General features: G+C 51.7%; 4 protein-coding genes across 13 annotated transcripts in view; 1 reads left to right on the top strand and 3 right to left on the bottom strand.

Moving 5' to 3' along the window:
• Positions 1–263: 263 nt before the first annotated feature.
• Positions 264–1,966, bottom strand: LOC130523788 (cytochrome c oxidase subunit 6C-1). 2 transcript variants are annotated; one of them, XM_057029331.1, is made up of 4 exons: positions 1,815–1,966; positions 768–885; positions 500–630; positions 264–399 (listed from the first exon to the last, which is right to left on the bottom strand). In XM_057029331.1, exons 2-3 carry the CDS (start codon positions 870–872, stop codon positions 505–507), a joined length of 231 nt encoding a protein of 76 aa, XP_056885311.1. In that variant the 5' UTR covers positions 873–885; positions 1,815–1,966; the 3' UTR covers positions 264–399; positions 500–504. The 2 variants fall into 2 exon arrangements, with proteins under 2 accessions (XP_056885311.1, XP_056885312.1); XM_057029332.1 differs by lacking the exon at positions 1,815–1,966 and adding an exon at positions 1,727–1,745.
• Positions 1,967–2,099: 133 nt separating this feature from the next.
• Positions 2,100–17,384, bottom strand: angpt4 (angiopoietin 4). The gene is made up of 10 exons (XM_057029317.1): positions 16,672–17,384; positions 5,564–5,719; positions 5,380–5,501; positions 4,670–4,754; positions 4,442–4,589; positions 4,257–4,369; positions 4,083–4,184; positions 3,766–3,932; positions 3,553–3,686; positions 2,100–3,379 (listed from the first exon to the last, which is right to left on the bottom strand). The coding sequence occupies exons 1-10, from the start codon at positions 17,026–17,028 to the stop codon at positions 3,219–3,221; spliced, it is 1,545 nt and encodes a 514-aa protein (XP_056885297.1). The 5' UTR covers positions 17,029–17,384; the 3' UTR covers positions 2,100–3,218.
• Positions 17,385–20,803: 3,419 nt separating this feature from the next.
• LOC130523786 (ATPase family AAA domain-containing protein 2-like) lies at positions 20,804–25,572 on the top strand. 9 transcript variants are annotated; one of them, XM_057029327.1, is made up of 8 exons: positions 20,804–21,366; positions 21,434–21,808; positions 23,608–23,931; positions 24,001–24,066; positions 24,246–24,323; positions 24,740–24,784; positions 24,854–24,971; positions 25,118–25,572. In XM_057029327.1, exons 1-8 carry the CDS (start codon positions 21,114–21,116, stop codon positions 25,152–25,154), a joined length of 1,296 nt encoding a protein of 431 aa, XP_056885307.1. In that variant the 5' UTR covers positions 20,804–21,113; the 3' UTR covers positions 25,155–25,572. The 9 variants fall into 9 exon arrangements, with proteins under 9 accessions (XP_056885307.1, XP_056885305.1, XP_056885306.1 ...); XM_057029325.1 differs by having other exon boundaries at positions 24,740–24,780; positions 24,850–24,994; positions 25,031–25,572; XM_057029326.1 differs by having other exon boundaries at positions 24,740–24,780; positions 24,850–24,971.
• A 328-nt stretch (positions 25,573–25,900) lies between these two features.
• LOC130523782 (cullin-associated NEDD8-dissociated protein 1-like) overlaps positions 25,901–27,677 on the bottom strand; it is a 9,148-nt gene continuing 7,371 nt past the window's right edge. Inside the window, 6 exon segments of the mRNA XM_057029314.1 lie at positions 25,901–26,200; positions 26,345–26,452; positions 26,551–26,715; positions 26,785–26,954; positions 27,136–27,231; positions 27,303–27,478. Coding sequence (XP_056885294.1) covers positions 25,976–26,200; positions 26,345–26,452; positions 26,551–26,715; positions 26,785–26,954; positions 27,136–27,231; positions 27,303–27,478 — 940 coding nt within the window. The 3' untranslated portion in view covers positions 25,901–25,975.

Here is a 27,677-nt window from a genome sequence, read left to right on the forward strand (position 1 = left end):
ATTTGTTTTGCATTTGTGTGTCTTCAAATATCTCAGTTTCTCCTATAAATCATCCCAAACCACAGATTAAGGATAAGAAACTACAAACAGTTGGTATGATTACATTTAATAATAAAGTATCAAGGCCATTAATACACAAGCCAAATCTTTTTTTAAACAGTGACAAATAAACCTTGATAGCATCAGCCAGCATCAGACCACAACCCCAGATGAGCTGAGAATCTGGTGCCTAAATCTGAGAAAATGAACCAAAACTGGAGAAATTTTACATTAATAGAATTCTTTATTTAGAGGAACAAAAAAGCATGTTGAGGTTCACACCTGACCAGTAAATAACATCCAGAGGGAGAGAGAGGGGAACTCATCCTCAGACCAGGAATGGATGGTGGGGCAGAAGAGCTGAAGATGGAAAAGAGCAGAGTATTATGGGATTCAGTCTGGAATGTTCAGGACATCTTCTCTATGACTTGTGCGCAGATGTTTCTGTGACAACACTCACCGATTTCACTCCCCAGAAGGACGTACACTCTCGAAGATACCGGCTTCCCTCATGGCATTGAACTCCTTGACAGAATCGTACTGCTTGTAGAAGTCAGCGTAGGCCTGTTTCCTGGGCTCCGTTACTGTGTACTGTTAGGAAAAGGCAGGTTTATTCACAGGTTTTGTACGTCTCCCCCACAGAGTCATCGTTTTTTAGTTCAGGTCGAGGCTCTATGACAGCATCTCCCCCAGTGGAATGGTTTTAGATTCACAAATGATTCTGTCACCTTGAAGGCGATGGCAGCAACGAGTGAGAGGCCGAAAGCAATGGGCAGGTGAAATCTCAGGCGCTTGGCCAGCAGCCCCCTCATCACGGGTTTAGGCAGAGACATGATGGCTCACAATCTGGAGGGGAAGCAAAAAAGGCAAATAGGTCAGAAGTATCCCAGGTCAGCACGTTGACCCCAGAATCAGAGGAAATCTGCTCCTGCTCACTCTTCTACCTACAGAATTCCATCCCAGGACATTACTACAAGATCTTTGTGTCTAATGGTGATAATCTGAGCCTGTCGTTAATTTAGATTCCTACATTAATTGATCCACGTTTAGGATTATGTTGGATCTATATTTGCTCTTCTTTATTCTCTTGGATATCAACTCCAACATTTAACGACGTGCGTCTACAGACATGAAGAAAACGCTTTTCTAGACAATGTCGATAGAATATTTGGTTTCGTAGTCGAATAAGACTGTTAGATGAAAGTGTTGTGATGAAAATGTGAAAGATTAATCAGTGATTGAGAGAAATCCGCCTTTAAACGTTGCTGCAGCCGATGACCTCCTTCTACTGGACTTAAAGACAACTTTACCTTCTGCCACGTGTTTCCAACAACTTATATTATATTACACACATAATAGCGATTCATGTACACATCACGGAGGACTTTAATGAAATCAGTGTAACAAAACTGGAACGACTGGAAACAGTTCCGTGACTGGGGTCAAACTAGGGCACCAAAGTCACGATTTCGTCGCATCCATAATACATCAATGACAAACACCCGGGTATTTACAGCGTATGTTACCCGTGTACTTGGTCCTAAATCATAAGAATAAGTCATGATTAAACCCATTCAGGACAACAGTAGCGAGCTAAGGTAATGCGCAGCACGGCTAGGTCAACACAGCTAACAGCTACCGCTAACGATTTAAACAGAAAGCAGCAAAAGCTATGAAATCATTAAACCTTCAGAAAACGTGCACTCGGCAACAGCTACAGCGTGTTGCTCCTTAAAGACTCGCAAGTGACTTCCATCCATCAGAGGAATACTCACACTCGGGAGACACGACCTTCACAGAATCCGCTAACAGCTAGCTCGCTAACAGACGCTTCCTCTACCGGAAGAGCCGGGCGCTACGGCGTCTGCGCAGGGACAAACTTAGCGGCGCAGAAACGCGAACTCAAAACTAGGCTGGAGAGGTCCCGTTAATTACAGTTACCGTCGTTTGAATCTTCATCAAAACACAAACGCAGAGTCTTGTTTCTTTTAAAAACGTGTTTTTTAAACGTTACATTTTCTAATGCTGATTAGATGGCAAATGACACAGACCTAAGACTGTTTATTAAAACATATTTTATTGTACAAAATACTGCAGTTTGTCGCTAGCTGACAAGACTAATAATAAAATAAGAACACCTCGATCTACTCATTTCCCCAAAAGTGAAATGCTACTGTTTGCAACACTTGGAAGGTTAAAAAACAAGACATGCAGCAATGACAGCCTTCACCATCACAGCCTGTTGTCACTTGTTCCATAAAGTGCTTTTCAACAACGTAATCTGATCTTTACCTCTGAAGTGTGTAATGTTAAAGTTATAGATGGAGTTATGAAGGAGTGTATTGTAAAAACCTTCAGTGCCAGAATATCAGAAAAGAGATATTTTTAAGTTTTAAACATCTACTGAGCATAATGGCAGGTTCAAAGAAGATCTAAGAGCTCTTCAATGTGTACTCAAAACACCTGGAACGCCCCCTGGTGGATGGCTGCAGTAGAAGAAGATTTAGTCACTATCTTGGGCAGCGCTCCTGGGACAAACGGACTGGGCTGAACCATCACCCGGCCTGACAGCTGAGCTCTCCACCAGCTGAGTGTGTAACGGATTAAACACATTTTAACATACAACAAAGAAATAATCTGACTGCTTGACAGATGATTCATCGTTCAAAAATCAGTCAGCATGACTGATTTTTGAACAATAATAGAAAAGCATAATGCATTTATGACAACTGTGTCAGTCTTCTTTAACATAGTGAGACGTCGTTCGTCCACTTTGGGCAACTCCTTGTGTCCTCTGAAGGAGAACAACCTGTTGCTTCCTTCAGCAGCAGATCAGCCTTTTCTCTGAAAATATAGAAGATTGAAGCCTCAAATCCCTCTTTCCTTCCAAACTGAAGGCTCTTTCTGTTCTTCAGACTTTGAATAGATGAATATTTGGATCTCAGAGGGGTTTCGCTGGTTTTCTGCACATCTGTGGTTCTGAACATGAGTAAGTTGACCACAGACACCATGAAGACCAGGACAGGTGACTCTCAGGGTTTCACTGAAGTCAGAAACATCCAGATGGTTCACGTGGATGTTCAGGAGGACGACTGACAAGATCATAATGTTGTGGAGGTGGGGGGGCCACAGCAACCGTGGAGGGTCCTGAGGTTGAAGGTCACTCCATCACGGGGGTGTTAGAAGTCATAGGGTCGTACCATCATGGAGGTGGAGCGCAGGGAGTAGCTGGGGCCTCTGAAGTGGTGCCATTTGATGCCGTTGAGCTTCCTGATGTTGTGGCCCACAGTGTAGTAAATACCATTGAGGTTGGAGAAGCCGCAGGCATCAAACCACCAACCTGATGGAGAGAACGATGGGGGTCAGAAGCAGCTCACGCCATCAGCTCCACATCAGACCTCCAGGGGATCCGAACCAAAGCAACGTGACCACAACAGTTCTGATTCAGCAGGTGGTTCTTGTCTTTTGGCTTCACAGCTTTGCTTTGACTCGGTCTGGAGGTCATGAATTTACCTCCTGTGAGCATCAGAGCACATTTGCAATGATCGCAGTTGTCGTTGTCTTGGTCCCGGGTGCTGAAACCGGCCCCCTGGGAGGCGACGCTGCTCTGCCTGCCCGCCGAGCCGCTGTAACCTCGCAGATATAACCTGACAGGGAGGGAGGAGTCGTGCTTAGCAGCCCCACATGGGCGGAGTTCATCTAAACTACATGGTGCAGTGCTGGTACCTGTACTGTTGTCTCTCATTGGACAATGTAACGCGGTCATAATGAGAGTGGGCGGAGTTTCCCTCCCAGTCCTTTAGCTCCACCCTCAGAGAATACTGACCCTGACTGGTCAGGAGGTGCAGGGCTTCGTTCCCCAGCCAGTGTTCCCCCAGAACATCCCCGAATCCCTGCAGCCAGAAGAAATTACGGTCTGCTCCGGTGTAATTCTCCGCACAGCCACCAGATGCCGACAAACACTCGAGTCACAATAATCTGATTATTCTCTATAATCAGATTGATTAGTCGATCATCTCGCCCAAACCTAACTGAATACGGACCATTTTATACTCCCTCCAGCTCCTCTGGAAATCCACGCTGCCGTTAAAGCGCCGCTGGACAACGGTCCAGCCTCCGCCACTGGTCTCCATGTCACAGTAGACCTGCGGGAGGACGGAACAGAGAGACAAGCTGTTAGCCGCCATCGACCGGTCTGGAGCTCAGGTGGGTCGTACCTGCACAGGTTCAGATCTGTTGCTGATGTAGATGTGGTACAGACCACTGACGGCGTGACCAGCCTTGGAAACATCTGCACAGTCCCTCCACAGCTGGATCTGAGGCGGCGACCCTGAAAACACAAGAAATCACAGGAAGTCACGCGACACTTTTGGGAAGTTCAAGTCGAGATGGCGGAACAGACCAGTTGCCGTGGTGACCATGTGCATGAGGGTGTGCACGGACTCCATCAGCTGCGCCTGTTGCCGCTGCAGCGCCGTGTTGTTGCTGCTGGCGGATCTGAGCTGCAGCTCCAGCGCCTCGATGGCTGCCAGCTGGTTCCTGACCACAGACTGGAGACAAACCAGTCACATGACCTCTGAGCGGGGACCTGGGCCCTCGTGAGCAGGGCGGTTCTGTTGGTGCACGGTACCTGGAGCCGGTTCTTCTCCTCCCTCATGCTCTCCAGCTCTCCCCTCTGCTGAGTCTCCAGCTTCTGAACTTTCCTCTCCAGGTGGCTGAAACGCAGATGAAAGCGTCTGAATGTCTGAGCCCGACGGGACGTTTGTGGGTGGGGACGCCCGGGACCAGGAACCCAAACAGGAACCTGTGTGGGTCCACAGCATCGGCGAAGCAGCAGAAGCTGCAGCCAACCGGTGGTTCTAAGCCGTCCCCCTCCCTCCGTCTCACGTGCACGTGGAACTCTCACGTGCACGTCATGGATCATTGACTTGTGTTGTTCCTGGGTGAAATCAGGCAGCTGGACGTTTCCATGACGTCTGTCAGGACGAAGGTTCTCCTTTCACCCGCCTGGGTCTAAACGGGTCCACATTGTTCTGGACCTACAGCTGCTGCTCAGATGAAAATATTGAGCCTCCAGATGTTCACGTGTCTCAGGGCAACAACTGTTGGCACGTGAACATCGTGGCGAACGACCTGTTTGAGAGCGCCGAATCGCTGGCGCCGAACAACTAACACGCAGAGTGGGACTGGACCTGAAAGCTGGGCCAGACGGGCAGGACCAGCTGAAGGAGCTGGAGGAACATCACGAGGGCAGAGGAGCACCAACGACAGGAACACAGTTCACACTAGAAAGGTTCCAGGTACCATTTCCAGGAACTCTAGCAGGACAGGTGGACTCACCTGTTCTTGGCCCGGAGCTGACTGAGCTCTGACGTCTGCAGCAGCAGTTCCTTCTCCAGCTTGTTGGTAGAGAGGGAGTTCTCCAGCAGCTGGATCTCCATCCGGGACGTGTGGTTCAGCATCTGGTGACAGAACCAAAGTTAAAGTGGGACCCAGGCCGCTGCCCGGGTGGGACCGGTCTCACCTGGGCTTCCACCAGGCTCAGTTTCCGGCTCTGCTCCGCTGTGTGGGTCAGCAGGTTGGTCCCGATCTCCAACATGGCGGCGGTGTGGTTGTGGAGGACATGTGGGGGGCTGCTGGCCGCCTCCTGCTGGATGCTCCTCTGAACGGTGTTCTCCAGCTGGTGGAGGTGAAGAGCAACACGTCATCTAACTGGAAAGTCCAACACTGAGGAGGCTCATGTTCGGAGCACTGGAACCACCCAGGACTCCTCAGCTCTGGGAATAACAGCCGATGCCAAGGGCGGAACCGTGACCTTTGACCTCTGACGAATAAATAATCTACCCGCAGCGCTCCGCCGGTCCCCACGTCTTCGGGATCCAGATTACTGGGAGCTGGTAAATATAGCACACACCAACAAACAGATTGGTCCCAGCGGGGTGAGCGGTTACCGTGGAGACCATGTGATGAGGTCTGGTGTAGCTCACCAATGATCCCAACGTTCCGTCATCAAACCCTTTTCATCACTTTGTTCCAAACACCGATGTGAACTGGGATCAGCAGAATAGCAAAATATTTTCATAGCAATCGCTGAAAATGCTCCAATGCGATGATTAAAATAAAACACGTCTCAGAGTGTTTGTGCACGAGAAGGGACAAACCCTCCGTCTCCAGACAAAGATCTTCTCTGAGGGACGCTCAACTCCCAGAGAGCTTCAGCTCCTCTCTGGGGTTCAGATTTTATGGTTTGTAGACGGCAGGTAGTCAAAGACACCTGTCCCCTCTCCTGTCCCCTGTCCCCTTCCCTGTCCCCTCTCCTGTTCCCTCCCCTGTCCCCTCCCCTGTCTCCTGTCCCCTCCCCTGGACCACCACTGTCCCCTCTCCTGTCCCCTCCCCTGGACCACCACTGTCCCCTCCCCTGTCCCCTCCCCTGTCCCCTGTCCCCTCCCCTGGACCACCACTGTCCCCTGTCCCCTCCCCTGTCCCCTCCCCTGTCCCCTGTCCCCTCCCCTGGACCACCACTGTCCCCTGTCCCCTCCCCTGTCCCCTCCCCTGGACCACCACTGTCCCACAGCAGGCTTCAGCAGCTGCTGCTCTGGGTTAAAGGTCTGTTTCTTGTACCCGTCTGTGTTGGACGTGTTGTCTCTCGCCTTGTTTATGCAGTGAGACGAGTGGGGACGTCCGTCTGGCCTAAGTGTTGTTTTTCTGATGGCTGAAGTCTGACAGATGTGCTGCTGATGTGCCGCTTCCGCCGCGTTTTCACTGCGTGATTTTATCGGCGCCATTATTCCTTCACGCTCGGCGACTCTGCTGTGACTCACGTTTGACACCCAGCGAACGTTACGGAAGGATTATCGTGATTATCGTGTTTATCGTGATTATCGTGTTTATCGTGTTTATTGTGATTATCGTGTTTATTGTGATTATTGTGTTTAGGTTCAGATTCCAGCCTCAGATTAACGCGTTGCTGTCTTCAATCAGAAAACGACTGATGGTTCGACTGATGGGACTAATCTCCGCCGTGTGGACGCTGTCCCTCGACCACACGGTCCTCCGAGGACCAGCCGGCCCCGTGGGGACCGACGGCGCCACCTGCAGGAAGCGGCTGTAAATTCACACAAATGTTGCTGAAGAGGGAAAGAAGCCAGAAATGTCAGGAAAGAATTGAAGACCTGGCAACAAAGAGAAAAACAGATTCTGCTCGTTCTTTTGTTATTTTTGTTGAGTCTCCAGAGGCTCAATGTGCTGACTCCCTGATCGACCCTCATTTCCTGCCGAACACAAACACTCATATACGCTCCGTGCACGGTCACACACACACACACACACACACACACACACACACAGGGACAATTAGCTGGTCGTGCACAGATAATTAGAACCTACACGAGCTGCGGGTGCTTGGAGGCAACGCCACGTTTGGACCACTCGGCCCTGAGACGCTAACTCAAACCACATGTCGGCTGCGCTCTGATCGGGCCCTCTGGGCGACTCCGGGGGGGCCGGGCCCCCAAACAGCCTCCAGAAGGAGGCTGACGCACAGGCAAGTAGCGCTGATATGGATCTGGGGTAACAAGTGCAGCAAGAACGTTGGGATTTCAGCCCGGCAAAGGTCAGCGAGGGGCTGGACGCGGCTCCGCTGATCCAGGAAGTTCTGTGAAATTCTTAAAGTTAAACTCCAAACTCCACTGAAGAGTTGCAGCCCGTCGGGTCACCAGGTGCCGGTCAAACAAGAGCTGAAGCTCTTCTGCTCCCCGTTCCTCAGCTCTTCCTCCAGGACCTGCTGATATCTGCTGATATCTGCTGGTACCAGTGATGCTGAAGGTCCAGCTGGGACCGCGCCAGCGACCGTCCGTCCCGTCCAGAGTCACCAACAGTGGTGGTTTAACGTTCCTCCCTCCACAACAGGAAGCAGAATGATGTTCGTCTAACTCTTTCAAACTCAACCTGCATTAAAACGGATGAAAAGGCTGATTCGCCTCACATAAACGTTGATGTTGTCGATGGTCTCCGTGGCGACGGCAGCTGGCCGATGAGAACATGGCGGCTGTTTTCTGCAGCGTGTCCCGTTGTTTTGGTCGGAGTCTCTGAGGCAGCAGAAGGAGCCTCAGCCTCAGGCTGAACCTTCTGGGCTGGTCGTCTTCTTCACCCGATACCTCGGATGACCTTCACTCCTGGTTCTGTCTTCTGGTCCATCAGGTCCAGCTCGATAGGTGGACCAGGTGGAGCAGCAGATGGACTCAGGTCAGCTTTACAGCTCAAGCCTCAAACATCTGGAGCTGCTGTTGCTTCCTTCACACTCCTGCCAGACACACGCCTCCCTCACGTGTCACGTGACCCCTTCCATCAGATCAGGTCAGGACCTTTCACCCGTCTGAGGAAAGTTCAGATCAAGTCAAAGTTCTTAGCAAATTCTCACATCTCATTAATGCTGAGGTGAACGTTAAACGTCAGTTGTTGGATTCAAACGTTGTTTTTCTTCCTCCTCAGTTAAAATCACGAGTCAGCGAATTAAAAAAGCTGCATAAACAATCTGTAATCATAAAAATCTCTTATGTAACAGGAATCTGATAAATACTGAAGTCGCGTCCAGTTCTCCCCCCTCAACTGAGAAAGGTTCGTGTTTGTGATCCGCTTTTAGCTTGACTTCACTTTACTTACGCAACATCTGCGACAGACAACGTTGTAGCGTTGTCAGCAGCCCAGAGTCTGAAGAGGAAGAGGAACACACAGACGTCACACGGTGACACAGTGAGCGGGCCGGTGGGGTCAAAGGTCAAGCGTCTGACTTTGCTGCCGTGGCTGTTGGTGCCAGACAGATGTTCGCTGGGTCCACACGTCCAGCGTGAGCCCGTCCATCAGACAGATGTGAGATTATGAACAGCAAACATGAGACCCCAGGACGAGCGGTGAGGCTCCGCCCAGCTCCATCTGTTCAAACACGCTGGCGCAGGAGTTATTAATACTTCATAAAACACGGGATTGTTTGTTGTCATAGAAAACACATTAGCACATGCAGGTAATGAGAGTCTGGTTTTCTTGTGTGGTCCCGTCTCATCCCAGAGCCCAACGCTCCCCACGTCCCCACGGCCGCTCTAGTCGCTGACCCAAACACCACCGTGACTGACATGACTGTTCATCCACGTGGTCACCGTGACAACGGCGGACAGCAGGGGACAGCCAAGACTTCAGAAACACGGCTCCTCCAGCATTAGCATGAGTTAGCATGCGTTAGCATAGATTCATTCACAGGTTCCATCATGACCGAAGCAACGCTCTGAGGCACGGCGTGATTTATGAAGTGGGCGGGGCCAGGGAACACCTGGAACGTCTGGATTGTGCTCACTGCAGTCGTCACAGCAGAAAGAAGAGAAATATGAGGAGAATTCAGATGTACGACTGTGGTCAGGCTGTGATGGGATTATGGTCAGATTATAATCAGATTATCATCAGATTATGATCGGATTATGATCGGATTATGACCAAATCGTGGTCAGATTAGGGCCGTCTGACGCCCCCACAAAACTGAGCAACAGCAGAAACATCTGAATTTGGGAATTTTTGAAGATCTCAGTGACTCTGAAGATTGGCCTCATGCCTGTGTGTGTGTGTGTGTGTGTGTGTGTGTGTGTGTGTGTGTGTGTGTGTGTGTGTGTGTGTGTGTGTGTGTGTGTGTGAATGAGAAACAACCAAAGAATCTGTGTGGTTGTGGTTCACTGGGAATCTCTGCATCTTTGACCCTCCATCTCTCCATCGTCTCTCATCCCCCACCACTCTGTCCTCCCTCTGTCTTTAACAGCAACTTGGAATCTCCCATGATGCCAATTTAAGGTGATGAATGTCGATTTAACAGACACACACACACACACCACACACACACACACACACACACACACACACATGCGATAACAGCCCGTCTGCTGGACTAAGTCTGTGACCTCTTGACCTTAGATAAATGTCTCTTTCCTTCTGTCTCATTCTTCCTCCTGTCCATTTGTCCTTTGAAGCTTTGCTGGTGAAGAGCTGAACTAGCTTTGATCTTTGATCCTGAGTGTGTCGTTCCTCCTACAGCTCAGATTTGGGGGTAGAAATATGGGGCATCACACCAACTAAATGAGAATTCTAGTGAGTGAAATAGGAAAACCATCCGAGTCCTGATGATCAGAACCCGAAAACCTGCATCCTCCAGCTCTACTCAGCGTTTGTAGCTGTCCTCAAACTGAAAAACTGGGGTTTTCTGGCAGCTTTGATCAATAAATGTGATGGTTCCTGTAGATGCAGACGAGACAGAGAAGGTTTGCTGCACTCACACATCAGGTGAACCTAAACCAGGAAACGGAGGCGTTCCCAGGAAGCTAAAGTTCCCCGTCCAGATTAATATCATCTGATCCTGAAGCCTGAAGTGAAGGTTCTGGACAGGTTCCACTCTCACATAAACCAGGAGCCAGTGGTCCAGTCCCAGAGTCCTACAGCACAGAGCAGAGCTGCAGGGAGGAGCAGCACCAGGAGGAGCAGCACCAGGAGGAGCAGCACCAGGAGGAGCACCAGGAGGAGCAGCACCAGCAGCATCACCCCCCCCCCCCCCCAGCAGCATCACCCCCAGCAGCATCACCCCCAGCAGCATCACCCCCAGCAGCATCACCCCCCAGTAGCATCACCCCCAGCAGCATCACAGCCCCAGTTAAACTGAGGAAACTCTCTGGGGGAGATCAGATCATCAAAGGAGGAGAAGCTGCACCCGAAGTGTGTGTGCTGGTGTAAACACACAATGCCCTGTTTAACACACACTCACACTCACACACACACACTCACACACACACTCACACTCACACACACACACACTCACACACACACACACACACACTCACACACACACTCACACACTCACACACACACACTCACACACACACACACACACACACCACACACACACTCACACATACACACTCACACTCACACACTCACACACACACTCACACTCACACACACTCACACACACGTGCACAAATGGTTTTTAAACTGTCAGAAGTTGTCATGTGATCAGAGCCTCTACCAGCAGGAACACAGGAACCACATCAGCTCCTCATCAGATCTATTTAGCTTCATCTTTAGCTTCTATGCTACATCAGTAGTGGTGTAGGAACAGCTGAGGGGCTCCAGGGGCCCCGGGGGCTCCAGGGGCCCCTGGCCCCCCTTTGTTCATCACTGCTGGGCCAGAAGAGACCGTCACTGGGACGTCCATCACAAAGATCCTCAGCGAGGGAAGTTTGCTACCTTTGCATGTATGTTCTGGTCCTGCTGCACCAGCTCGGTTGGAACGTGCCTCCAACCACAGGCAGCTTCAGATCGGGGATAAGAGCTCAGTAATCAGGGGGGGGTGGGGGGGGGGGCGACCTGGCCTCCACTCAAAAGAAACTCCACTAAACTGAGTTGATCCTTTTCTTCTCTACGTGGAAGTTGAACGGTTCAGTACCAGCAGAGGAGCCACATGTGCTCAGAGTCCACGATAACGGGCCCCAGATACGTGATCTGAGAAGGTTCCGGGAGCTCGTTGACATTCTTCACCATCAGCAACCAATCAGCATCAGATGCCCTCATGATATTTGTTTACCAGAACCGGTCCATGGAACTGGTCCCTTCTGGAACTGGTCCCTACCGGAACTGGTTCATGGAACTGGTCCATGGAACCGGTCCATACTGTTGGTAACTGCTCAGGAGGCTAGAGTCCAGCCCAGACGACGTCCATTGTGTTGCTGTGCTCATCAGTTCTCCAGCTCACCGGTGCTGCTGGGCCCAGTGCGGTTCCTAAATATTCAGTTTACTTTAGAAGCAACCAAGAGCAGCTTTGAGCTAAAATAGAGGCAGTGATCTGGTTCGGTGGACTAAACGGTCCAAAAAGGCTGCTTGTTCTGACAGGACGCCTGGCACAGAGCAGCGTCTCAGAGGTGGTTCCTGGGTCAGCAGAGCTGGACTCTTTCAGGACTGGGCTCATTTTAACAACGTTCACACAGAAACGTGCCCCCCCCCCCTCCCCCCGTGACCACAGCCACTTCCCCTGGAGGCCGTTTCCTGTAGAAGTGCTGCTTTTTATGCCTTCAGCTTCATCTTTTTATAGATCTGTTGCTAATATGTCAGAGTTTGGCCCCATCAGATCATAAATCAGCATCAGTCAAACCTCTGGAGCCGCCTCACATACAATAAAACCTGCGGTGAAACTCTCCCCCAACACTCAGCCGATGTTCCCCGGGAACCCCTAATCATTCCCAACTGTTCCCAGCTTCCAGAGGATCCCACAGCTGGGAATCTGCCAGCGGTCCTCTGGTCCTCTAGTCCTCTGGTCCTCTAGTCCTCTGGTCCTCTGGTCCTCTGGTCCTCCGGTCCTCTGGTCCTCTAGTCTGCTGGTCCGCTGGTCCTCTGGTCCTCCGGTCCTCCGGTCCTCCGGTCCTCCGGTCCTCCGGTACTCCGGTACTCCGGTCCTCCGGTCCTCCGGTCCTCCGGTCCTCCGGTACTCTGGTCCTCTGGTCCTCCGGTCCTCTGGTCCTCTGGTACTCTGGTCCTCTGGTCCTCTGGTCCTCTGGTACTCTGGTCCTCCGGTCCTCTGGTCCTCCGGTCCTCCGGTCCTCTGGTCCTCTGGTCCTCTGGTCCTCTGTCCTCTGGTCCTCTGGTCCTCTGGTCCTCTAGTCCGCTGGTCCCCTGGTCCTCTGGTCCTCTGGTACTCTGGTCCTCCGGTCCTCTGGTCCTCTGGTCCTCTGGTCCTCTGGACCCACAGCAGGACTGACTGCTTCATTGTCCAACGTCAGCACTTATTTAGGTGAAGGACTGTTTAAATATATCATAAATGTCACCCATGGTGCACCAGCAGAGATCCAGCGGTGGGTTCAGTCATCAGGAACGGGGACATACGTGCGTCCATACGGCTCCAGGACCTTTTGGTCCACTTTGGCTACTGGAGGAGAACAAGATTTAGTTCCAACCAGCTGAAAACGAGCCGCTGTGTTTAGAGGGGAGGAGGCAGCGTGCAGATAATGGCCGTCATTAGGGGGTCATTAGTGCGGCGGGGGTCCGTTTGATGTGGAGACGTGAGGACGATGGATCCAAGGTCAGATACCGGCTGTCCCAGGCCAAACTCTCCTCTTCACAAAGACTGATGGACAGACTTCAGAGGACAGACAGATGCTGAGAGACATCAAAGCTGTGGATCTGATCCATATCCCGGCTCCTCCTGATCAGAACTTCAGCTGCTCCCTCTGCCTCAAATATGATGTTCTGAAGAAACCGGTCTCCATGTGGGGATCCTGTCTGATCGGACGCGTCCAGCTTCAGCTTCTCTCTGTCGTCCAGGGGGGACATCAAAGTGTCTGATAGGACCACGGTGGCGCTGCTGCCTCAGCAGGCCCGGTCCATTAGGACTCAGTCATGCAGCAGAACACTAAACTAGGCTGGAACCAAAGTTCAGCAGGAGGCCAAGACGAGGACAGGGACAGGGACAGAGGCAGGGACAGAGGCAGGGACAGAGACAGAGGCAGGGACAGAGACAGGGACAGGGACAGAGGCAGGGACAGAGGCAGGGACAGGGACAGAGGCAGGGACAGAGGCAGGGACAGAGGCAGGGACAGGGACGGGGACAGAGGCAGGGACAGAGACAGGGACAGGGACAGAGGCAGAGGCAGGGACAGAGGCAGAGGCAGGGACAGAGACAGGGACAGGGACAGAGGCAGAGGCAGGGACAGAGACAGAGGCAGGGACAGAGACAGAGGCAGGGACAGAGACAGAGGCAGGGACAGAGACAGAGGCAGGGACAGAGGCAGGGACAGGGACGGGGATAGAGGCAGGGACAGAGACAGGGACAGGGACAGGGACAGAGACAGAGGCAGGACAGGGACAGAGACAGAGGCAGGGACAGGGACAGAGGCAGGGACAGAGACAGAGACAGAGGCAGGGACAGAGACAGAGGCAGGGACAGAGACAGAGGCAGGGACAGGGACAGAGGCAGGGACAGAGGCAGGGACAAGGACAGGGACAGAGACAGAGGTAGGGATAGGGACAGGGACAGAGGCAGGGACAGGGACAGAGGCAGGGACAGGGACAGGACAGAGACAGAGACAGAGGCAGGGACAGGGACAGAGACAGGGACAGGGACAGGGACAGAGACAGAGGCAGGGACAGGGACAGGGACAGAGACAGAGACAGAGACAGAGACAGGGACAGAGACAGAGGCAGGGACAGGGACAGAGACAGAGGCAGGGACAGGGACAGAGGCAGGGACAGGGACAGGGACAGAGACAGAGGCAGGGACAGAGACAGAGGCAGGGACAGGGATAGGGACAGGGACAGGGACAGAGGCAGGGGCAGGGAGAGGGACAGAGACAGGGATAGGGACAGGGACAGAGGCAGGGGCAGGGAGAGGGACAGAGACAGGGACAGGGAGAGGGACAGGGACAGCACAGTCAGGACAATCATGAGGGACAGGTAATCATGGGGGGTGTTGCCATGGTAATAATCAGCCCTGACAATCAATCGAGGTCGAATCCTGATTCCAAACACAACCTGTCAAACTGAGGTCAGCTGACCAGAGAACGGTCCAGGTGAATTTAGCTGTTTTGGCTGTTCAAAGGCAGATTCAGCAATGTGAGAAGGCTACAGAACCACTAGCTAGCACCAGCCTGACTCGGGTCCTGGACCTGCAGCCATGTGTGAAGCTGCAGCAGGTGCTGCTGACACGCCGCCGACCTCTGTTCGGTAGAAGGTACCAGGTGAAGCGACAGCAGATCAGCTCTGAGATTTGTGACTTCCTGGGAGGACGGAGGGACATTTGGGAACACAGATGCTGAAGGGAACTTTAAATGTCCCCATGTTGTGGGGGACCGCTCGCAGAGGCAGGAGACCGCTGGTCCAGTCCAGCAGCTGGTCCAGTCCAGCAGCTGGTCCAGTCCGAGCAGCTGGTCCAGTCCAGCAGCTGGTCCAGTCCAGCAGCTGGTCCAGTCCAGCAGCTGGTCCAGTCCAGCAGCTGGTCCAGTCCAGCAGCTGGTCCAGTCGAGCAGCTGGTCCAGTCCAGCAGCTGGTCCAGTCCAGCAGCTGGTCCAGTCCAGCAGCTGGTCCAGTCCAGCAGCTGGTCCAGTCCACAGGAAGGTCGGACACACGCACCAGACTGAGAGTTCATCAGAGAGCGAGCGACAACCCTCCAGACAGAGCTCACGTCCGCGTCAGCGTCATTTCTACAGAAGCTTCTCTAAGAATAGAGTTTGTCTCAGCTACCAAAGAGGGCGATGATCCCATCAAACCCCCGTCAGCATGAGAATAACACCTTCACCGTGGGGGTGACGTGACGTCTGGTGACGTCACCCGTGTTGTGGGTGAGTGAGACAAAACTGGTCGGCTGTTGCCTGAACTGAATTAGAGCTCAGACGAGAGGACGGAGACGCACGAGAGGACTGAGGGAACCAATCAGGGCCATTAGAGGCAGCCCCACCCAAGCCTGAAGGTCAAAGGTCACTCCTGTCTTCTGTCAGGGAGCGGCTGACCTGAGATCAGGGCTCGACCCTTTGAGCATCAGCACTGTGGGTGGCACACATAACACACACACACACACACACACACACACACACACACGCACACACACACACACGCACACACACACACACACACACGACTGTTGTCTCACAGTAAGCTTATTTAAAAAATTGAGTGTTTTTAATCCAGTGAAGGTTCACTGAAGATTAATGCTGATTAAAGTCTCATAAATCCAAACCTGAGAAATAGAACGCTGTAAAGTCTGTAAAGTCTGTAAACACTGTAAAGTCTGTAAAGTCTGTAAACGCTGTAAAGTCTGTAAAGTCTGTAAAGTCTCTGCAGTCCAACTTGTCCCGTCAAAGGTTTACAGTCGTGCTTTTGAGGGGCTTCTGCTGAAAAACAAGTGGTCTAAAATTTCATGAATGGAAATAAACTAAACAGAGCAGTTTTTCAACTGTTATATTCGATCTACATTAATGTCATTAATTTATTTCTTTCACTTCCTTGTTTGTTTAAAGCTCCATTAAACATCTGCTTCCCTCAGAGATCCCACCCAGCCTGGCGCTAAAGTGTCGGCCTCCTCGCTGTAGATGTGATGGATCCGCTGAACGTGCAGAAAGGTAAATAAAGCTGCTGTTCACTCAACATTCCTCGTGTCTGGAATATGATTCAGGATCCTCAGACAGAAGCTTTGTTCCTGCTGTGGAGGCTGTTACTCTGGAACCTGTTAAATATTCTCACCATGATGAACGGACACTCCCGTTCTTTCCAAATGTTTTCCTTCTCTAATCTGATTCCACAGAGCAACATCACCACCCAAATCACCGCAGCCTCCTCAGCAGCACAAGGCTGAAGATGATGGAGACACCAACCAGGACGTGAGCAGGTCACCTGCAGGATTCAGCTGTCAACGATGGCTTCACACCTTTGTCTCACGGCCGCTCAACTAAAGCAAAATGGACTATTTCTGCATTTACTGTAGCGGATCCCCAGGAACCATCTGATGTGGATTCAGGGACGTTGTTGGGACCAGAAAGGCAGCAGGTTTGACCCATGTGATGCGGAACAAGAAGGTCTCTGAAGTCACCCGACGCCTCCTCTGGAGAAGGAGAAGCTCCTTACCTTCTGCAGCCACTGCGTGTTGTTCTCCATCTTGCTTTCCAGGTGCTGGAGTTTCCGAGCGGACCACTCCCCGTCGATGGGGGGCGAGTCTCTCTGGACGCCGCCGCGAGAGCCCCCATGCAGCTCAGGCTGTGGTGGGGGTCCTCCTGCCTGGCAGCCTTCCAGCTCGGGCAGAACGAAGGTGTAGCTGCACTCTCCATGGTGGATACGGTGCAGCTTCCTTCTCTTCTCTCCTCCTCCTCTTCTCTGGCTTCTCCCTCCTCGTTCTGGTCCAACAGCGGCGGCGTCAGCCAGGACCCACAGCGTGCAGAGCAGCAGAACCACCAGCCAGCTCTGGCCGCAGCTGAAGCCCACCATGATGGTTCCGCCCCAACACCAGCGTTGCTTCTGTCAGGGTCAGGAGATGTGGGGTGAGTCAAACCATGAGGTCTGAACCCGTGGAGCCTCCTTAACGTCTGCTGCTCTTCCTCCAGGAGCTGCAACCAACAGAAGCACCTGTCCTCACATCCAGCTGTCTTCTGTGTTCTCACAGACCCCAGGGTCACAGACGAGGGACGGCGAGGACCCAAAAAGGAGAAGATGAGAAGGTCACAGCTGCAGGTCAGTCAAATCCAGCTGGTAATCATTTAATCAAGAGTTGTGTCTTCTTTCTGTGGAGGCTGCAGCCTCAGAAGTGACCAGAGAGAAACGCTGCTGCTCCCCTTATCTGAGAAAAGGAGGAATGAGGGAGAGGAGGGAGGGAGAGGAGGGAGAGGAGGGAGAGGAGGGAGAGGAGGAGAGGAGGGAGGGAGGGCTGGAAGGACGGAGACACCAGGGAGACTCGCTGCTCAGAGCACCAGGAAAAGGTGGAAGGACCGAAGGAAGAATACGACGTGCTTCTGAGAGTTTATTTACTATTCAAATGAAAGATTTCAGGTGTTTCTTCAGCCCATCAATGAAATCTGAGGTCAAAAGTCAGGAAAGTTGCAGGTTAAAGTTGGAGCAACTGACAGAGGAGAGAGAAGGGAACGAGAAACAGCGGGGGGGGGGGGGGGGGGCGTAAATGAGCCTGAAACCCCGGCAGCAGGCAGAAAAGTGACCACAGATTAGATATGAAATGAGAAAATGGTGCAGAACATCTAACCGCTGAAGACCTTTTATGGTTAATCTGCAGCTTTTCTGAGACTGAAGCAAAGAAGGAGAGAGAGAGAGAGAGAGAGAGAGAGAGAGAGAGGAGAGAGAGAGAAAGCTGAGAGAGAGAGAGAGAGAGAGAGAGAGGAGAGAGAGAGAGAGGAGGGGAGTGAGAGAGAGAGCGAGAGAGAGAGAGAGGAGAGAGAGAGATAGAGAGGAGGGGAGAGAGAGAGAGAGAGAGCTCCTCCGTGTATTAAGGGATTTCATCCTGCATCATTTCTTCTGGCTAAACTTCTTTGATCACGGGATTTTATAAAAATATTCACCACAATATCAGTTTATACACAGCAAATAACGTTAAACCTCTGAATGAACCGAAGGTAGCAGCTGATGCTAACTTCCTGTAAAGCGGGCGAGGGCGAGCGGTCCCGTCTCAGCCTCGGGCTGATTGATGATCTCCTGATTTGGTTCTGACACCCCCAGAAAGCAGCTGTTGACGTGGACCTGGTGGGTCCAGTTGTCTGTGTCCTGGACACCTCCCGTCCCCCTGGTTGCTCTGATAGCAATGCTAACCGTTGCCTCCTGGTCTGTTGGAGGAGGGCGGAGATGTTGCTCAGAGTGGCTTTTGCCCCAAATTGGAGACCATTCTCATGGGAACGGGAGTGAAGGGAGGGTCCGGAGCAGAGGAGCGATATTGGAGCCCCCGTCCCTGCTCCCCTTCAACACGTTCACACCAGTCATGGAGGTGAAGCCTCCAGGATTCAGGCTGATACCAGGAATGAATGAGGGCGCACCAGTCAGGAAGAAGCCCTTTCGCCCTCTCTCTGTGGGAACGGACCACTTTTTTGGATTGGAGGATTTTGTTTCAGCCGTGGGCATTCCATCTTATTTTTGTCCCTTTAGCTCTAAACTTGTTTATTTCTTATTAACCCTTCATCAACCACGTGACCTCATCACGTTTCAGCAGCAGTTTCACTCTTGAATGTTGAAAATAAAGAGATTTGAGTGTGTGAACTCACTGTGTTTGTGTGAGTGACGGAGGGAGAAAAGATGAAGATAAATGTTGCATCTCAGAAGAAGTCTGAAGGCTCCGATCACACTCAGGACGTCGTTACTGTGAAGGCCGTCCTGGCCTAATGAAGGCTGCACGTGTCTCACAATCAAGTCACTTTTACCATCACTGAGGGAAAATGACACAAAGATTTCTTCATCTCAGGTTGCTGTTGAGCTGCTGCTGTCAATCACGTGATGAGGCAGATTACTGCCCCCTGCCGGACAGATCAGTAACCACATGTTACCACAGCAGTCAGAAAATAGGAGCCGTAATTTGTCTTTAATTGTAATGTTCAGCTCTACTGATGATGAAAATCTTGTGAAGCTATTGTTAAAGGACCTGACTCCATGTGCCCCCACTGATGTAAAGAGCTCAATCATCTCGTGTGTTAACCTGCTGGGGCAGCAGCGACGTGATGGACCAGGCCACATCGCTAATCACACTCTGAAACGCTCGTTAGCACGCCTACGCAGAGCAGCAACCCCCGAAAAAACAATAACGTCAGACCAACGAGCTGGTTTCAGATTTGCAGCTGATAATCTGTAATTATCTTTATCTTTAACAGTTAATGTTCTCCAGCAAAAAGGCCCAAAATAATCCCGAAGTGCGTCAGAGTCTGAAGCAACACTCTCACTACAGACGTGTTCCTGGGCTCTTCCAGCTGTCAGGCTCCACCTGATACCACCCAACTTCCTCCATCACATGGTTGACTGATAACTGAACAATCACAAACATCTCCCACTTCCACTGACAGGAGGAACTGACCAAACAGGGCAGAAAAGCGTCTGATTGAGAAGCTGTGAAGCTTCACTGATGTTTGCTGAAGCTCAAGGGCCCTAACCCTAACCCAACCCTAACCCTCTAACCCTGACCCTAACCCACTAACCCTAACCCTCTAACCCTAACCCCAACCCTCTAACCCTGACCCTAACCCGCTAACCCTAACCCTCTAACCCTGACCCGCTAACCCTAACCCTCTAACCCTAACCCCAACCCTAACCCCAACCCTCTAACCCTAACCCCAACCCTAACCCGCTAACCCTAACCCTCTAACCCTGACCCCAACCCTCTAACCCTGACCCCAACCCTCTAACCCTAACCTCTAACCCTAACCTCTAACCCTGACCCGCTAACCCTAACCCTCTAACCCTCTAACCCTAACCCTCTAACCCTAACCCTCTAACCCTGACCCGCTAACCCTAACCCTCTAACCCTCTAACCCCAACCCTAACCCTCTAACCTAACCCCAACCCTAACCCGCTAACCCTAACCTCTAACCCTGACCCGCTAACCCTAACCCTCTAACCCTAACCCCAACCCTAACCCCAACCCTAACCCCCTCTAACCCTAACCCTCTAACCCTGACCCCCTCTAACCCTAACCCTAACCCTAACCCTCTAACCCCACATCATCACCAGTGTGGACCAGTCACTGCCTGGTTCGTGAGCACTGGGCAGGATGAGTTCCTGACAGCTTTTTAAATCCCAACGTAAACAAGCTACAGTCGGTAACATCAACGCCGAGATGATCCTTCCAGATGGATCATCTTGGCGTTCAGAACCGCCTGCCTGGACCACTGAACATGACCCTGTGTGTGTGTGTGTGTGTGTGTGTGCCCTCCCTCCATCAAAGCCCTGATCTTTAGCAGATCTTCTGCTGATCCCAGTAATCACGCAGACATCCAGCGATGCTCCCTGTTGCTGTTGGAGCAGAAGATGCAGCTTCCAGAACCATCAGATCCCAGAGTCAGACCCCTGAGGGGGTCAACGATGTTATTAGTCAGGAAGACTGACTCAGATTTGAGGTTTTAACCTGTAGCACCAACAGCTTCTGGATCCTGTCTGTGTGAAGGTGTAGCAGGACAGACGGAGAGACAGGAGATGTCTCAACTTCACCCAATCTGGGAAATTGTGTCACAAAACCTTTCGTCAGTTTCCTGATTTGAGTTCACTTCCTGCTTCAGGAGGAACCAGAACCCAACAGGACTCTGGAGCACAGATTCAGCTGGAATTTCCCAGTTGAATTTCACCTCCAGTTGCTGGTGGGAGCTGCTCATAACTGGTGAAGGTATCGTTTCAATACACCTTCAAGCCAAGACCAGACAAGTTCCTGCATTTGTCATTAGGAGAGGTTGGCGAGTGTCACCACGGAAACCAGGAGCGAGGCTGTAACTGACTGCATGGCGGATGTTGCTGGGTGGCAACCATTTTGGTTTGAGTCCTAAAAAGGGTCGACGTGGATCTTCAGCAGGTTATTTGTGGCTTCACAGCTGGAATTTATGCTGAAGCAGAATGATGTCATCTTTATAAAAGGAGAGCAGAATGATCTGAAACAGATCCAGGAAACAGGTTTGCTTTTATTCTTTGATGACATAGGTCAGAACCTCCACCTTTCTGCCCCCACGATCGCTCACTTCCTGTGGAACAGCAGCGGTTCTGACACACAGATGAGACGTTTGGGAGGGAACGCAGCAACTGTTCAGAGATCCACGATGAAGAGCCTCCTCCTGCTTCTCCTCTCACTGCTCACAGGTAAGAAGATGATAGAAAAGCCACGTTTATTCTTGTTTCTCAGACCTGTTGCTGTCCTGACGGACAGTTCCTCCCAGATCTTCAGGCTCTGACAGCGCTGTAGTCAGGGGGTTTAAGGGAGGATGGCTGGAGTTCAGCAGCAGGTATCCTGACCTGAGCTACAATTACACCCTGATCAAGGTGAACGAAGCAGCCTTAAAGAGCTTCAACCAGTGGGAAACCTTCAGCAACCTCCGGCTGTATCATGACACCGAGAGGAAGGAAGTCAAGGTCGGCATCAAAGGTCCTTCCTGGTCCAGCAGACGGTACAAGATCAAGTTTTACCCAGAAAAACCCTCAAAGAGAGACGACGACCATGATGATGATGATGATGATGATGATGATGATGATGATGACGACAACAAGTATAAAAGCTATAAACGCACAGTGGACGTTGAGCTTGGTAAGAGACTCACGTTTCAACACTTCACTTCCTGAAGGTCAAACTTCAGAAACTCTGCTGCTCTGTAGCTGCTGTAGCTGCTGCTGCTGCTGTTGCTACTGTTGCTGCTGTAGCTGCTGCTGTAGCTGTAGCTGCTGCTGCTGTAGCTGCTGCTGCTACTGTAGCTGCTGTAGCTGCTGCTGTAGCTGCTGCTGCTGTAGCTGCTGCTGCTACTGTAGCTGCTGCTGCTACTGTAGCTGCTGTAGCTGCTGCTGTAGCTGCTGCTGCTGTAGCTGCTGCTGCTACTGTAGCTGCTGCTACTGTAGCTGTTGCTGCTGTAGCTGCTGTAGCTGCTGTAGCTGCTGCTGTAGCTGCTGCTGCTGTAGCTGCTGCTGTAGCTGCTGCTGCTACTACTGCTGCTACTGTAGCTGTTGCTGCTGTAGCTGCTGCTGCTGTAGCTGCTGCTGCTACTGTAGCTGCTGCTGCTGTAGCTGCTGCTGCTACTGTAGCTGTTGCTACTGTAGCTGCTGCTGCTACTGTAGCTGTTGCTACTGTAGCTGCTGCTGCTGTAGGTGCTGCTGCTACTGTAGCTGCTGCTGTAGCTGCTGCTGCTGTAGCTGCTGCTACTGTAGCTGCTGCTACTGTAGCTGCTGCTGCTGTAGCTGCTGTAGCTGCTGCTGTGTAGCTGCTGCTGCTGCTGTGTAGCTGCTGCTGTAGCTGCTGTAGCTGCTGCTGTAGCTGCTGCTGCTGTAGCTGCTGCTGCTACTGTAGCTGCTGCTGCTACTGTAGCTGCTGTAGCTGCTGCTGTAGCTGCTGCTGCTGTAGCTGCTGCTGCTACTGTAGCTGCTGCTACTGTAGCTGTTGCTGCTGTAGCTGCTGTAGCTGCTGCTGTAGCTGCTGCTGCTGTAGCTGCTGCTGTAGCTGCTGCTGCTACTACTGCTGCTACTGTAGCTGTTGCTGCTGTAGCTGCTGCTGCTGTAGCTGCTGCTGCTACTGTAGCTGCTGCTGCTGTAGCTGCTGCTGCTACTGTAGCTGTTGCTACTGTAGCTGCTGCTGCTACTGTAGCTGTTGCTACTGTAGCTGCTGCTGCTGTAGGTGCTGCTGCTACTGTAGCTGCTGCTGCTGCTGCTACTGTAGCTGCTGCTACTGTAGCTGCTGCTGTAGCTGCTGTAGCTGCTGCTGCTGTAGCTGCTGCTGTAGCTGCTGCTACTGTAGCTGCTGCTGCTACTGTAGCTGCTGCTGCTGTAGCTGCTGTAGCTGCTGCTGTAGCTGCTGCTGTAGCTGCTGCTACTGTAGCTGCTGCTGCTACTGTAGCTGCTGCTGTAGCTGCTGCTACTGTAGCTGCTGCTGCTACTGTAGCTGCTACTGTAGCTGCTGCTGCTACTGTAGCTGCTACTGTAGCTGCTGCTGCTACTGTAGCTGCTGCTACTGCTGCTGCTGCTACTGCTGCTGCTGCTACTACTGCTGCTACTAACCATTTAATCCCAGCCTTTTTTACCTGGTCACTCTTGATGACTCCATGCAGTCCTATATGCTGCTCTGCCTTCTACTACTCTATGCTGATCCTTTGGTTGGTGCTTCGGAGCTCATTCCCCCCCGTGGGCTCTGGTTCTTCCACCTCCATGCAGGGTGTGATGTTCACTCTGGGCAGACCAGCCTGATGCCAAACCTGCTTCAGCGTTGCTACATGGATGCTCTGCTAATCCCCTTTTTTCAGAGTGAAATAATAATCTGATGGCATCTTCCTCAACACTCGATCGCACCGTCCAGACGCCGTCCTCAGTCGCGTGCAGGTGACGGAGTCTTGGCTCTTTTTGCAGGAAGCCAGCTAACGCAGACTCAAACAGTTAGAAGAGCAGCTGGAGCAACGGTCAGGTGTGTGTATCCGAACCAAAACCCCAGGCAGAGCCTCTTCTTCTGTAAGGAGAACAACGACACCTGTGAGGAGATCTTAGGAACACAATCTCCCAAGAAGACCAACGGCTCCTTCACTCTGGAGAAGACCAGACACGGCTTCAACATCTTCATCAGCCGCGTGTCCTCGCGTGACAATGGCGTGTACTGGTGCGCAGAGAAACGCCTCGCCGCGCGAGCAGCATTCCAGAAGATCTCCATCCAGGTGGAGGATGAGGAGAGCAGCACAGGTGAGAACGCAGGTGTCAGACACACAACTGGTTGTTTGAGTCACATGACCCTTCACCCTCTCTCCTCAGCAGCTCGCACTCGTCCCACCAGCGCGTCGACTGTCCGCCCTGTTGAGAAAGACCCCGCAACAAAAGGTTGTCATGGAAACATTTATAACACACTATTAAAATACAACACAGGAGCAACAGCTCATGTGCTCGTCTGCTGGTCCCAAGGCTGGTTTGGACCAGCCCACTTCCCTTCCCTGGTTTGGTGGCGTTGGTCCCTGCTAACGCACGATTCTGACAGAAGCTTGTGGTTTCTGCTCCTCCAGGCGACTCCTGGCTCCCTGTCCTGATGGCACTCACCTGTGGAGCGCTGCTGCTGCTGGTGTTGCTGCTCCTCTACAGATGTAAGACGCTTCCCAACCTGCAGCCGTTCTGTCTCAGAAAATGAAATATTTGAGAGCTTCGTCCACCCTGAGACCAGTAAACCGGCCAGGGATGGGTCCTGGGGAGACACCAACCCCCTCCTCCTCCTCACTGTTGGACAAGCAGCATTTTAGCTGCATCAAACTGGAAAATACAAGAATTTGGCTGTTTATGATGCATGATTCCATCTCCCCGACATCACGGCTTCACAGACAACCTGTTAATTATAATTGAACACATCTAAGACAATAAACCGTCCCCAGGTCACCTGCCAGGCGGCCGCTGACGCCGGTGTTTGGTGACTCTCAACCTTTACTCACTCCAGACGAGGCTGCTCCTCACAGATCACAGCGATTTAAACGATGTGTCAGAAGTGAATTCACCTTTTTCCTGCCAGGGTTAAAAAAGAGCCGGAATAAAGAAGAGAGCACCCCAGAGGTAGGTAAACAGCACCTTCCACCCAGAAAGAGGCTCCTGTTATAACGGAGTTATTCATGTTTTATGTAGGAAGCTGCCTACGAGGAGATACAAGAGCGCCCCCACACGCACGATCCAACAACTGCAATGAAGACCATTTACGTCACAGCCGGTTTCCCCACAAACCCCCCTGCTGCCTTTAAGGAGAGCCAAGAGGGGGCCAGGCAAGGGGCCGCGCATAAGGCCGCGCACGGGGCCACGCACGGGGCCACGCACGGGGCCGCAGACGCGCTTCCTTAGACTGTTCTTACACCTCACAATTGCTGCTTAAAGGCCCAGAAGCATTAATTTAAATACGGAGATACTTTCCGGGCAAAGTAATAATATTCCAGTAAATATGATGTAACTTATCACAACCTGATTGTTAGAATATTTGTGAGTTGCGGTTTTTCCCTTATGACACAAATGACTAACGTTTGGAAGATATTACAAACTATCATGTTTCTGTTATTGCAAGATAAAAAATAATGTGTTGATTACTCACCCCAAGATTGATTACAAACTCATGACATAATCGGTTTATTCTGCTTAAATCTCACCTAAGTGAGAAAGATCTTTAAAGGTTTTGTTTAAACTTTGTTCACCTGCCAGGAAACGTCGAAGTTATTCGTTTCTAATTAATCTAATTGCTTATCGCGTGAATTTGTTGCATTTTTACACATACACATCAATTATTTTCTTAAACTGCTGATTTTATTTTGAATATTTTTGAGACTCGCCTAAAAGTTTTTAGCAATAAAGTTAATTGAAAGTGTCTTCTTCTCTGAACTTCTACGGCGGTAGCGAGTTATACCGGCGCACTACCGCCACCTTGTGGTCCGCGGTAATAACTGCAACGGCTCACAGTCTACATGAAAAATATAGAAAAGACTAATAATACTAATAATACGAACTGTTTGTGTTTACACTATATAGAGTGTATTTGTGCGAGTGTGTGTATTAAGAGTTTATACAGGTCCATTAATTAATGGACCTAGTTAATCGTGACAATAATGTTGCAACATCCGTGTTCTAATGTGCGTCCCATCATCAGAACCTTCCTGAGCAGATGCTGCAGACGCTCGTACGAACATCCGGTGTCTCACAAGTTGAGGTGTTTTTTTATTTATTTATGTAAGAACATTAAATCCATTGTTGTATAAAACATTAGGGTCTTCTAGCTCGTATCCATGGTGCCTTCAGGGCCTCCTCCCTCTCCACCCTGGATGCTCCAGTAGATGGAGGCCATGTCCACGTTACTCCTGATCTGGCTGGCGAATTCAGCCATGCTGGGGCTTCTCTCCAGCTCAGGCACAGCCAGCAGGGCGGCGACAGCACGCATGGCTGAACGGCGCAGCTCTCCCTGCTTCTCAAACTCTTGCTTTACAGAGCCGGCTCTTACCTGCAGAGGTGGAGTCACAGGTTCATTCACACCTGTACGCACCACTGGATTCTTACAAAAGAGCTTAATAGTTCTAACGAAGCTACGTTTGCATTACCAGTCCTGTTAGGGTTAGGGTGTGTTTCCTGTGGTTCATCTTGTTACCTTGGTCATGCAAGTGGCCTTTAAAGGTTCTATCAGTCTGTCCACTCTTTGAAGAACAGCAGCAGGACTCAGCGTAGCCAGTCTGGCTAGCATCAGGAATGTTAGCATCTACACACACACAAGGAAAATGAGTGAAAGATTCACACGAAGCTTTTGGTGTCACACTAATTCTGTCCAATATTCAGTGCTGAGGGATTTCTGGCCACCCTGATGTCGTAGTGATCCTTGAGTCCTTCCTCCACATGATCCAGAAACTGCAGGACGTCCAGTGCGTCCAGGCAGCTGTCCAGAAGAGTGTACATACACTCAAACGCCGCTTTACGTAGATCCAAACCGTCGTCCACCGTGTGCTTGAACGGGCCCATCTCCACCTGCAGGACTCAGGTGGAATTACACGTGTGGCGCAGACACCAGGACAGAGCTCGACGTCACACACTGACCTCTCTGATCAGCTCCTTCCTGACCCGGGTCTCCTTATAGAGGAGGGGCAGCACTGTTGCTAGGAGACCACGGATCAGAGACGGTTTGTTGTGCGCTGCAGAGTTAAACATCACCAGCGCAGCTCGCCGCACATTGATGTCCTCGTCCTGCAGCGTCTTCAGGAAGTCACCTGATGGACAGAAGACAGCGTGAAGACCACATCTCCAGGCTGGCAGCGCATTTACCCCTCAAGTCCTGACTGGGAATAAAGATTTATCTTTCATTTAAGAACAAAAACAGTCAAAATTCAAATGGAAAAAAGTGCTGTGTCATATCTGGTGACACGTGCGTTTCTCCCCGTGGGGCCTGACCTATGCAGCCGGCGAGCAGAGGGTCCACGGGGGCAGGATGGTCCACAACAGTGAACTTCACCGCCGTCACCACTGAGCTGCGAGCCAGAGGAGAAGCTGAGGAGGAGGAGAACGAAGCTCAACGTCAGCGTTCAGGTACGGGGGACAAGACGTCCTCGGGCTCCTACCAGCCTCCAGCTGCTGTCTCAGTTTGGGAAGCAGCCGTGCTGCGTTCACGAGCGTCAGTTTTCCCAGACACTCGGCCACCAGGTTCCTGGTCCCCTCCTCCTGACACTCACAGTTCTGGAGCAGCAAGGTCCAGATGGAGTCCACGTAGGGAGACAGACTGGAGCCGGGACAGGCACTGAGAGAGGAGCGAGAGTCGTGACCTCCAGGAGGAGGAGCAGAGGGGAGGGGAGGAGGAGAGGGGAGGAGAGGAGAGGAGGAGGAGAGGATGAGAGGGGAGGAGGGGAGGAGAGAGGAGAGGAGGGGAGGAGAGGAGGAGGAGGAGAGGGGGAGGAGGAGAGGGGAGGAGCAGAGGGAATGAGGAGAGGGGAGGAGAG

The sequence above is a fragment of the Takifugu flavidus genome, chromosome 4 (assembly GCF_003711565.1).
Source record: "Takifugu flavidus isolate HTHZ2018 chromosome 4, ASM371156v2, whole genome shotgun sequence".
In the NCBI taxonomy this organism is placed as follows: Eukaryota; Metazoa; Chordata; class Actinopteri; order Tetraodontiformes; family Tetraodontidae; genus Takifugu; species Takifugu flavidus.

Excerpts from the sequence above, each read along its gene's own strand:
- LOC130523786 (XM_057029321.1), top strand. The coding sequence starts at position 21,114 with ATGCTGAAGCAGAATGATGTCATCTTTATAAAAGGAGAGCAGAATGAT. Across the intron at positions 21,367-21,433 it reads TCTCCTCTCACTGCTCACAG|TTCCTCCCAGATCTTCAGGC; the intron begins GTAAGAAGATGA and ends CCTGACGGACAG. Across the intron at positions 24,324-24,739 it reads GTTGCTGCTCCTCTACAGAT|GGTTAAAAAAGAGCCGGAAT; the intron begins GTAAGACGCTTC and ends TTTTCCTGCCAG.
- angpt4 (XM_057029317.1), bottom strand. The coding sequence starts at position 17,028 with ATGGTGGGCTTCAGCTGCGGCCAGAGCTGGCTGGTGGTTCTGCTGCTC. Across the intron at positions 4,185-4,256 it reads ACAGATCTGAACCTGTGCAG|GTCTACTGTGACATGGAGAC; the intron begins GTACGACCCACC and ends GTCCTCCCGCAG. Across the intron at positions 3,380-3,552 it reads TGCTCTGATGCTCACAGGAG|GTTGGTGGTTTGATGCCTGC; the intron begins GTAAATTCATGA and ends TCTCTCCATCAG.
- LOC130523788 (XM_057029331.1), bottom strand. The coding sequence starts at position 872 with ATGTCTCTGCCTAAACCCGTGATGAGGGGGCTGCTGGCCAAGCGCCTG. Across the intron at positions 631-767 it reads TTGCTGCCATCGCCTTCAAG|TACACAGTAACGGAGCCCAG; the intron begins GTGACAGAATCA and ends TTTTCCTAACAG.